Source organism: Coccinella septempunctata, chromosome 5 (assembly GCF_907165205.1).
Source record: "Coccinella septempunctata chromosome 5, icCocSept1.1, whole genome shotgun sequence".
Classification (NCBI taxonomy): Eukaryota; Metazoa; Arthropoda; class Insecta; order Coleoptera; family Coccinellidae; genus Coccinella; species Coccinella septempunctata.
Window position 1 is genome coordinate 2,154,453 of NC_058193.1, and position 12,552 is coordinate 2,167,004.

Genomic DNA, 12,552 nt, shown 5'->3' on the forward strand with positions numbered 1-12,552 from the left:
GCGCATTTTGAAGACAACGGCATTCTTGGCAGCCATCAGCATGGATTCAGAAACACGAAATCTACAACAACGTTGCTGTTGGCGCTGCTGAAGGACATAATCAGCGCACTTGATTCGAAGTGGATAGCGAAGATTGCTTCACGAGATTTGTCGAAGGCTTTCGACACTGTAAACCATGATATTCTTATAGATAAGCTGAAATATTATGGACTGAGGGGTCCAGCCTTGAATTTGATCTGCTCGTTTCTTTCAAACAGATCACAGTGTGTTCACTGGAATGGTGCGATGTCGAAGGAGAGAAGCGTGGGGTCTGGAGTTCCTCAGGGTTCGAAGTTGGGTCCATTGCTGTTCATAATCTTTATGAATGACCTGGATTTGGAGTCTGATGGTGTCGAGAGATTTGTCAGAACTCTTTTATTTGCTGATGACACCTCCTTTGTCATGAAAGCCTCAGAGGAGGCAAAACTCCAGCTGACAACTGAATATGTGCTACTGACCTCTGAAAACTGGTTCCGGTGTAACTCCCTCTCCATCAATGAATCCAAAGATCAATTTCTCCAAATCAAAAGCCACAAAAACAATTCAATAAAATTACTCGGATTGATGGTGGACGGAGCTCTATCTTGGGAAACACATATTGTTGAAATTAGGAAGAAACTCACAGTAGCCCTATACTCTATTGCAGTAATGAGTAGATTTTCTTCTGGACAGGCAGCTCTCATTACCTACTTCGCCAATTTCCATTCAGTTGTTTCATATGGAATTCTCCTGTGGGGTACATCGGTTCATGGCAGGGATCTCCTGATTCTCCAAAAAAGGGCAGTAAGAACAATCTTGAACCTAAAATATACAGACAGCTGTAGAGAACCTTTCAAAATTCTCAAAATACTTACCATACCAGCAATATATATTTTGGAATGCGCCACATACGTTCACAAGAATTTGGACAACTTTCCTGCCAATGGTTTGTTCCATCGGTTTGACACAAGGAGTAGAAATAAACTTACCATCCCTTATCATCAGAGAAAATTCGTCCAACAAGGAGTCGATTACTGGGGCCCCAAAATTTACAATAAACTTCCTGATGCCATAAAGCAGCTTAACGGAAAGAAATTCAAAAACAATTTGAAAAATATGCTACTTAAAAATACCATATACTCTCTAGAAGAATTCTTCCAAAATGAAATTTGAAAAATTTGTATTTTCTGACGTGACATGTAATGTTTTGATGTTGAAATAATTATTATTATTATTATTATTGTTTATTCATGTGAAATTTTTGTTCAAAGGTGAAGTTCATCTTGACTTGAAACTTCCTTTAATTCCATTTACTTCCATTGATGCAAGATAATTTTTGTTGAAGAATTTAACATTCTTGTAATTATCTGTTAATTCCTTTGAGAGATACCCATTCCCAACCACTGCATCATATGCATTTCATCTTCGGGTTAATACTTTTGAAATCTACAACGTATTCAAACTTTAGCCAAAGAAGGTAACGAACATTAACTCTCCTCAAGCTAGTGCATAATATGATTTTATACTGATCTCTTGTATTTTCCATGCAAATAACTGGATTTGGTATGCCCTCAATCAGTTTGTATAAACTTCAATTATGTTTTTCACATATTTTCCGAGGAGATTCGACATTGTGATAAAATACGTAATAACAGAAACTTTTACGTAGAACGGGCAACATGACGTTGATTTAAAACCCAAAAATGTTTTGACAAGCGTCATAACCCCACATTTTCATACTATACAGAGAGTGAAACGTGTCAAATTTCCATGGCCAACCGACTGCTAAAATAAAAGTGAATGAAGTATAGAAACAATAAAAAATTTTAAAATAATGATGAACTAAAAATTACAAGGAACAAAAATTCACCAGACCTGAAAGCAAGAAGCACAGCAATGAATTATCTCTCTGGATTAATTGTGAACTGAAGAAAAACCCTTGAACAAGGTGGAACACTTATTAGTTCTGACGTGACGGGGTTTTTCAAGAACCAGTTGTTGTTGGCAAGCTAGAAATTATGCATCCCTGAAAATTAAATTTGCAAAGCTCTCAGCTGCAGAACAGTTTCGACATCACTTATTCGGAAGTAATTTTTTGAAATCTCATCTGAAGATTTTATCCTGTGAAGCATTAAATTTTCACTCTATTCGTTCCCGCCCTAGAACGAATGAAAGCCTTTAATTTATTTTCATTTTCAGGATAATGGACGAGAGACATTGGACTTCACAGCCTCTCCGCTTCGAGCACCACCAACTAGCTCGGTGGTCGCCCCTAACAATCGTTCCAATCATCCGCCCCCAATGGTTATACAGGGAGACTTTAGGAAGGTTAGTATCGTACGATTAGTTCAAAATTTTACTGTTTGTAAATCAAGCATCTTCAATATATTTCACCCATAGATTAATAAATCTATGATTTCACCACGTTCATATCATCTCGCTAAACATTTAGAAATTTATTACACAAGCAACTACTCCTATCATTATCACATTATGCTGAATTTAATCGGCACTCATTATTTTGAAATGTAATCCTTCCTTAATCTTTAGTGAAAAAAATGCAGAATACAAGGGATATCATCATACCATTGTATGAAGACTAGTCTCTATATATATACAATGACGATGCATTCCCTACAAAGGTGAATCTATTGGAAAATTTCCTTATAATGATACGAAAGCAAAAAAAATTCTTAATACACAAAATAAAATTGAAATTTGCTATACAGAAAAATGACAGATACAACAAACAGAAAACAGATTTGTACAACGAAAAATTGTATACCTTGCGAATATATTATTGCACAAATCTATAGTGAAAGAATCGATGAAAACTAGAACGCTCTGTGGCAAGGCTGTAAGAAATTTTTTGAAATTAAATGTTGCATTGATGTGGCCGATACTTGATGAAAATTCATAATCAAACTAAAAACAGATTATACGATTCACACAAAAATTAGTTGTTAATCCATGACACATAACACAACAACAAAAAATATATCTGTTTTCAGTTTTAAAATTAAATCTTGAATACCTTTTTCCGTTTTTTTCCATCTGTATCATATTTCGTGAAGCAAAGATTATAGAGTATACTCTATAATCTTTGTTGTGAAGTGGAAAGCACTTTTACTTCGTTTTTGATCTGATATTCGATTGTCTCCAACCAGCAATCGATTTGGTGTTGTGTGTAGAACAATGATGCAGTTATATTCACTTTATTTAAAAGGAAGTTATTTCATTTTTCTTGATCACCCCAGAAGATGAGAACGACTCAACCGACTTTATCAGTCTTCTTTCTCAAAGTTTTCCTTTACTTTGTAGAAGATCCTTAGGGAAATTTTGTTTATTTTATTGAAACAACACTTGAATTGTGAAAAATTTTTTTTCGGCGAACCGAACAACCAATTTTATTGGATGGTTGATTATATGTCAGCCGCGTGTGTGAACTTGACCAAATTGAAGAAAAAAAAGTCATTTGATACAGCATGAATTTCGCAGAACTGACTCTTTATACCTCAAAACGAATGGAAACCATTTTCAGCTGCATCAATCCACATTCAAATTATTTAAAAAAATACTGAATGCTGAATGACAAGATTTTCTGATACAATGTCGATTGCTGCTTTCTTCAGAAAAGGAAAAAAGTCTTTCACAACTAGAAGGTGATCAGAATCTTATAGAGAGGTTCGAAAGTGGAATATTGGGCGACTTAAGAAAATAATTGCAGAATGTGTGTGCAGAATATACAGGGTGACCCGGATAAGATGGGAAACATTTTGATGTGAGGATCCTAGAGGGTCACTCATATGTAATATCTAAGAGTTTTAGATTCTGATTTACAGGGTGTTTTTCAAAATTGAATGGAAATTAAAACCACTCAATCTCTGGAACGGAATCACGGATTTATCCGAAATTTAGAATGAAGATGTCTTTCGATTAGGAAGAATAAACTACGAGGATATGATATTTGAAAAATTGTTAGTCTACTATAGGACCAAACAAAATATCAATGTCAAAATATTTTTTTACTTAACATATTCTCCTCTTAATTGGATACATTTATAACAGCAAACCTGAAACGTCTCTAGACCTTTCAGGAAAAATATTTCCTCTTGCTTTGCAAACCAGACCTCCACAGCTTTTATTACCTCCTCGTTGGAAGAAAATTTACGACATTTTAAACTTTTTTCAGTTGAGGAAATATATGATAGTCGGATAGAGCCAAATCTGGTGAATAAGAGGGTGATCTAGTGATTCAAACCTTAAATCAAGAATTTTTTGCATGGCAACATAAGATTTCTGTGCAGGGGCGTTGTCCTGAAAAACAAAACACCTTTGGATAGCTTTCCGCTTCTTTTCTCTTTAATTTTTTCCCGTACAGTGGTCAGTAATGTCGAAAATAGTAATCTCCGGTTATTGTATTTGTACTCTTATTCAAAAAATCAATCATGATTACTCCATGGCAATCCCAAAAAAATGAAGCAAGAACTTTTCCAGCAAATTTTTCGACATGAAACTTCTTAGGTCTTGGAGAACCAGAGTGTCGCCATTCCATCGATTGTTACTTTGATTCTGGATCGTAGAAATGTACCCAAGTCTCATCCATAGCATTGAGTATTAAACTCAATACTCAATGTCCATAGTAACAGTTCGGTTTAAGAAGTCTTGATCGTTTTCAAATCGAGCATAGATCGAACGCGATGCTTTTACCCTTGCTCGCTTTTGGTCAACTTTCAAACATTTGGGGATCTATTTTGAAACAATTTCTTTCATGTCCAAATTGACGTGAACTATACAGGGTGATTCATAACTATTGGGACATATATGTCCCTTAGCCTATAGGCTAAGGGCAGTTTGTTTGGAACGAAATATGGCGATAGGACCAATATACATCAATAAAATATTGCTAGGAAAAAGATAGAGGGCGTTAAATTTGAATTTTTTTCTCGTTTGTGCTAATAATTTCACTGTATATTTTTTCATCCGTTTTTAAGAAAAACACAATTGAACAGTTCAGAGCATCGGAAGGGGATTTGAAGTATTTATTTATTTCGACGATGAAGCATAATTAAAAACAATGTAACATAAAAAGAATAAACTTAAATTAAATGTTCTATGTGGCCTCCTCCGACTTCTATGCCTTTTCTAATTGTTTCAATAAAGGACTTTCGAACTTCGAAGAAAATATTATTATCTTCCCTTTTAAAAAACGCCCTCTATCTTTTTCCACAACAATATTTCATTGAGGTATATTTGGTCCTATCGCCATATTTTGGTCCAAACAATCTGCCCTTAGCCTATGTACCAATAGTTATGAATCACCCTGTATAATGAACGCATTCGTTTGAAATATTCAGTGCTTCGAATATCCGTTTTAGTTCAATTCGATGCTCTGATAAAATTATGTCATGAACTGCATCGATATATTCGGGGACTGACACAGAAACTGGCCTTCCCGATCGGTCATCATCTTCAATGGAAAATTTACCCCTTTTGAAGCTTGCAGTCCAATTTTTCACCGTCGCCTACGAAGGACATTGATCACCAAAATTTGCTTACCTCTTAACCCTTTTGAATACAGGTACTTGATGATGGCTCGATACTCCAATTTTTCGATTTTCACAATTTCGGTGGACATCTTCTTTCTTTCAATTCATTGCGTAACTCTGTTTTTTTTTACCTCAAACTTCACACTGACACTTCTATTGGGATATTTTTCGTTGCTATGGTGACGCAATATTTTTTTTATGCATGGAACTGGTCTAGGCTAACTAGATACCAATACATTCTCGTATAAAGTGATGGATAAGAAGCGTCTCTTATCGTCTGTTCGGAATGAAAGCTTTCGATCTGAATTAATTTCTCAGCTATTTTATATTGGAAGGCCTTCATTTTGAACAGACAATGGGAGCTATTTCTTATCCATCGTTTTATAGTTTATTCTTGTTAATTGAAAGACTTAAACATAAATAATTTTTGAAGATCCATCCTTGAGTTACGCTTCAGGAAATTGATGAATTCGATCGAATGAAAACTGAAATCAACATTCAATAATGTATATTCAATTCATTAAATTCACAAAAATTCAAAATTCACTTAGTTATGAGATGAATAGGATGTTGAATATCGACACGAGAGAAAAAATTATTGTCAGAATCAAGAAAAAAAGTCTTCAGCAACCTGGATTATGCCATGCAATTTGGCGAATTGAATTAATAAATCTTACAGTTTACGCAGATATAGAGGAAATCATTAAATTCATTTTACAGGTTGATTTCGCGAACTCTCAAAATTTATGTGATACGGCCCTTCAAATCGAATTTTATTTGATTGCAGTTTTGTGGAAACTCATGGAAGCTATCTTCATCCCAAATTTCAGATAAATCGGTGATTCCGTTCAGGAGATAGAGTGGTTCTAATTTCCATTCAAATTTGAAAAACATCCTGTAAATCAGAATCTAGAATTTTTAGATACTACTTATGAGGGTTTTTCGTGATTCTCTAGGATCCTCACATTAAAATGTTTCCCATTTCACCCGGGACTGCCCTGTATTTTCTGCACACACATTCTGCACATATTTTCTTAAGTTGCCCGATATTTTACATTCGAACCTTTTGGAAGTCTGTGATGGCTTCTTTATAAGATTCTGATCAACTTATAATAATGAAAGACCTTTTTTCCTTTTCTGAAGAAAGCAGCAATCGATATTTTATCGGAAAATATTGTTTTTCCAATCAATTTAAATTTGAATTATTATCCGCTAAATGATTCTGTTGGTAAAGACCGCCAGTTCATTTTCAGTATCAATTAAGACGCTCCGTTGCACTTAACACGCGCTTGTTTAGGACGCTCACTGACGGTCTTTCCACCGTTAAAGATGCAGCTGACAATGACTTTTTTTTCTTAAATTTGGTCGACTTCATACACGCGGCTGACGTATAATCTACCATCGTTTATGCAGCTGACGGTTATTTTCCCATTCAAAATGTTCCGACCAATCATATTACGGATTCTGGTGCTATATCAAATCACTTGAAATAATTTCTTTTTCGGCAACTTTAACACGTCGCCACCAATAGCTCCACCATTGGCGCGGCGACTGATGTTCACTTTCATGATACATGAACATCAATCTACCTTCAAAATGAATTTCATGCGGTATCAAATCACTAAAAACAATAGTATGCTACCTCCCCTACTAACGTGTCGTGGTTTAAAACACATTTCGTGAATATCGTATAATCTGTTTCAAGTTCAATATGGTTTTCCTGCTTTGAAGTAGTCATCCGTTTCCCGTGTGGATTCATCTTTCTTGAGATATGTAAGGATTTCCTTCGATTCTTGGCTTATTTAAATTTGATTGTATAGTTTCTTCTCAATCGTTGTCGCTTCTTCTTAACATGCGGTTAAGTTTTCTCCTTGGGATGAAGCGTCGTAAATCCTCAATTTGTTCATTTGTTGCTTGCCGGTGCTGATTTCTTATTGACTCAGGAAGCTGGGTTTTATCCCATCAGTGAACTCGTGATGCGCCAATGCGGTTGATTGTGGCATTGTAGGTTTTTTCAACAGTGCTGATACGTTTGATCGAGACGAGGGTTGTAATTCGGTAATCTAAATTCGGCTCGAAGAACTATGGGTATGAGTGTTAGGGCCTTGGATTTGGTCCTGAATTGCTCAGGTTTACAATTTGGCCTAGTGGGTGGCGTGGCAGTCCATTTAGAGGATTGTCGATTAAGCGTCTTGATCGGGATGAAATAAACATTTTTAATGTAGACTGAGTTCTAGGATGATTACAGGGTGGGCCTTAAGGATTGGTGCATTTGCATAATTTATTAAAACAAAATGAAATAATAGAAAAACTTTTCATTGATTCATTAAAAAAACAATATCATCCAGATGTACACCATTGAGTTTGAAAGACTACTCAAATCTGGACCTCAAAATTTTATAAACTTCTTGGCGAATTGGTGGAGGACTGAGCAGGCGTGGTTTATTTATTAGAGTAGACTCGACTTTTTATTCTCACAGAATAAAGTCTGGTGTTATATCTGGACATCTCGGCAGTCATGTAATATTACCTCGGCGCGATATGAGTTTTACTACAAATATCTTGTTTACGGCTGTCATACACTTATACAGACGTTTCAAGATCTTCCATCAAAATGCGTTTGCTGGTTGACAGACCAGGATCACGTTGTATGTACCTACGATTGATTTCGTTAATTATTTCCACTGTTCTTGTCTACCATCCCGTATATTTCTAATTGGAAGTAAAACCCGTAGATTCGAATTATCTGACCTGCACCCGAATCACACTTTTTCCGAGACACTCTCTTTCGATGGCGGCAAGTTCTTTGTTGATCATACTCAACCTGAATCTCTGGTAGTCCAATTTCCTTTGTGAGTAAATGTTTTTTATGAAATTGAATTGAGTTATTCAGTGAGTAATACTGTGGCTCCTCCAACTAAAATATAAGCAGGGTATGGCTGATTCGAAAATGTCTTATCTACAAGAATTGGATCACGCCTTCATAGTAAGGCAGGTAAATAATAAACAAATTAATTCCGATGCATAACATCCGCAGATAATTAAATCAACGAACTAACAAACCACCCTCGCTCGAAGTATTACCAGAAATTTAATTTCGTCGACAAAGAGTAGATGCTGACCATGGTTTCGGTATTATTTGACCTCGTCAGAGCAACAAAACTCATTCGCCAACGAAATGCTATGAATTGCCGGCTCATGGAATATGGAATAAAAGGAGCCGGCAATTCATAGCATCAACTCTTTGTCGACGAAATGAAATTTCTGGTAATACTTCGAGCAAGGGTAGTTTGTTAGTTCGTTGATTTAATTATCTGCGGATGTTATGCATCGGAATTAATTTGTTTATGTCTTATCTACCTTGCGTATCCTCACTCTACCAGCAGTACCAGCGACACAATGGAAAGGAAACGATGCCCTTATGTAGTTAGGACGAAGGAGTCTTGATCTGAATTTCTAGTATGTATAGCTGATTGTAATATGCTAGAAATTATCACACACACATTAGTTCAAGTTTACATTTCACTATTCGATTTTTATTTTTGGACTGGCAGTACCAAGATGGATTGACATAAACTATGATATAAAAAACGTACAATGATACTTCCACAGATTTGTTTCTCCTCCTGTATTTCTTGAAAGTCGAAGTGAAAGCATGATATTCCTAAGCCACGTGTATGACGTTCAATGATAAAGCACTTTTTGATTGGTGCAAAAATTAAACTATTGTAATATTCTCTAACAAGAAGTTATTTCCTCGTTCAGGTCTGAACGCTATTGCACACCTGTTAATCGTCAATTGATTATATATCCTATTTATTTATAGGTGTCTGGAATTAGCAGTGAGATTTTCAAACAGATAGAAACGATAGAGAATGATCACGATCCATCGACCGCAGCGGCACTGGAGGTGAGTACTTAGTTGACTTTTTGCTTTATGTTTCAGATTATAATGAACTAAAATTATTCTTCATTTCTTCTTAATTTTTGTATTTGGAAGAAGTGAAAAGTAGTACTACGGGATTTTCACAAAGTTCTACTGTGTTGACAATTGGTTGTATTTAATTTACATCAGACCCTGTGAATGTCATTATGATACCAGCTTCTGCGATTGTCTTGCTGAACTCTCATCATCGGAGGCGAATGTCTCTTTTTGTGGCGATTTTAATTTACCTGACGTGCAGTGGCCATAATCAGGTGGTCATCAGTGTAACTCATTCTCTAGGTCCCACATTGATATGATCCGCGACGCCAACTTCATCCCACCAGATTTCGAAACAACCAAACTTCATCGCTCCTCGATCTTATTCTCGTCAACAATAAAGACCTGGTATCGCAGCTTCACTACTTACCTCCTTTCGATAAATCAGACCACGTCACCCTATCGTCCAAGATACACCTGTCATTCTGTTCATCAAGCACCAAACATACAAAAACGATCAAGTTGATAAGCTTTGACCTTCTCCTTAAAGCTCTTGAAGACCTTGATGTGGACTGAAAGGGGATGCTCTCGGCTTATGCCGACGTTGACGAGATGTAAGACATCTTTCTTGACACAACCACGGCTTTGATTGATAGTTGCTCTGAGTCTAAGACAGTTGCCCTGGATCGATCACCCCATCGATCACACCATCCTCAAGATGATAAGACATAAAAAAGCGATTTGGCAGAGATATATGCGTCGAAAGTCTAGTCATATTTACCAGGCGCATAAAGACTACTCCAGATACTTGTCAGATCTAATTAAAAGAGCTAAATCTTCATTTGAGTCCAAAATGGTCTCCTCTGGGGATCGCAAACGAATGTTCAAATATCTGAGGTCATCCTTAAAAACGGAAGTAGCCATTCCACTTGTCAAGGACAAACATACACTTCTTCACCTTGGACATCTGCAGAAGAGTTGGCCGATGTTTTTGAATCTGCCTTTTATTTGGTGTCTCCTTGCTTGTCGAAACTTTTGACTGGTAATCCAGTTGCCGTATTGAGTGATGTTGAATTTACTCCCGCCATTGCCTCGAAGCATCTCGAATAGTTGAACATCTCTTCTTCTCCAGGAGCAGATTGAATTTCCGCTAGGGTTCTCATGTTCTGCGCATCTTCCCTAGCTGAACCCTAATCCATTTCATTCAACAGATCTTTTTCTTCCCACTCACTATCTGCCTGTCGGAAGATGGCGTTTATAACCTCTTATTCGAATCGGCGACAAATTGGACGTCAAAAACTACCGCCCTATCTCTTTGGTACTTATAGCCGTCCAGAGAGAGAGGATAATTCTGGAAGGAATCATGCAGTTCTCACTTGACAACAGCTTAATTCCCAAAGCATGGTATCTTGCCTGGCCGTTCTGTATTGACAAACCTTCTGTTGTGTGTGGATGAATGGTCGAGGATGCTGAACAACAATGTTTCTGTTAATAATAAGGATAAATTCAGATGCATACCACCCGACGATATGAATATCAACAAGTGTTACGATCTGAATTGAACTAGCCAATTTGCCATCGTCAAGGCCCTCAATGTAGTACGCTCCACCGAAGAAAAGCAGATGCTGACCATGGTTTCGGCCTCATCAGCGCAACATAGCATTTTTCTACGGTGGAGAACGTTTGGAATTGATGGAACTTTATTCGATACTAGCTGACCCGGCAAACCTAGTTTTGCCATTTAAATTATTTCTAGGGTAGATAATAATAACTATCTCATCGTGATTGCTCGATTGGTCGTAAGAAAAAGGAATGCCTTTTTTTCTGTTCTGTACAATTTTTTTTGGGAATATTTTATTATATAAACCTTGCCCTAACAATAATAAACACAACAAAAAAAGAATTGTCCAATTTGGTGCGATCGTTTGAACAATAAAGCATTTTGAAGTAAACCATAGATCCTCTTTTATTAATATAAAGATTGGCGTGTTCTACTGGGTAATATTTACCTAGAGCGCCACCCAATATGAAACGGTGTCCGATTCAATCCCCTCCAGATAGAAACCAAGACGAAGACAATTAGCATATGTCCCTAATTCAGTACGCCGATTCGCTTTGCGAACAACAGACATATGACGAATTGAGAAGTCTGGGAACGCGTTCAGATCACGGCAGAAATGATGCCAGCGGTACAATAATAAAGAATGATCACGCCTAAAGAACATTTAGGCCAAATGAGGCCTAAACCATGGTAAGTATCTGCTTTTCTTCGGTGGAGCGTACTCCATTTGGGGCCTTGACGATGGCAAATTGGCTAGTTCAATTCAGATCGTAACACTTGTTGATAATCATATCGTCGGGTGGTATGCATCTGAATTTATCTTTATTATTGTATTCATTGCCTTTAGGCGTGATCATTCTTTATTATTGTTTCTGTTAATGTAATTTAACTCGTTCGCCTTTTGCTGATAATGCTAAGATTTTTGGTAACTCGACTGGTCTGTGAGCTGGTGTTTACCTCTAAATCTTCTGAAATGTTCTGTTATTCATATGGGAATGAATAATCCGGCTGTCGTATACTTTCTCGGTTGCCACGCGATTTATACCGAAAGCTCTCATTGTGACCTTGGAGTCGTGGTTTCCGATGACCTCTCTTGGTCTAATCATATTTTACGCGCTGTTAACAAGACGAAGAGAATTTTTTAACTGCTCAGTAGATCGTTTTCCCGTTGCGATCCGGCCACCTGTGAAATTCTCTAACCATTTTTGTGTGCCCAATCCTGGAATGTGGTGGGCTAGTTTGTACTCCGTCTCTGGTTCGTGATGTGGAGCTACTCGAGAGTGTCCAGCGTCGTGCGACCAAATTCCCGTATAGTGTGCTGCGACCCAGCTATCTTGAACGATTATCTATCACGAATCTTCCCCTTTTTTTCAGAAGGACGGACTAGAGGTAACCTTATTCTCACCTATAGAGCTCTCAACGTTTTTCGTGGCCACATATATAAGTTGCGGAGGGAAATACTTAAAAACAACTCGAAGGGAATACTTCCTGTCTAACAGGGT

At 37.0% G+C, this 12,552-nt stretch overlaps 1 protein-coding gene across 5 annotated transcripts in view; it reads left to right on the top strand.

Moving 5' to 3' along the window:
• The window catches only part of LOC123313505 (rho GTPase-activating protein 100F), a 142,805-nt gene that overhangs the window by 71,379 nt on the left and 58,874 nt on the right, over positions 1-12,552 (top strand). For all 5 annotated transcript variants that reach the window (XM_044898415.1, XM_044898416.1, XM_044898417.1 and 2 more), the window contains 2 exons: positions 2,218-2,346; positions 9,394-9,477. In XM_044898415.1, coding sequence (XP_044754350.1) covers positions 2,218-2,346; positions 9,394-9,477 — 213 coding nt within the window. The remainder of the gene's footprint in view (positions 1-2,217; positions 2,347-9,393; positions 9,478-12,552) is intronic.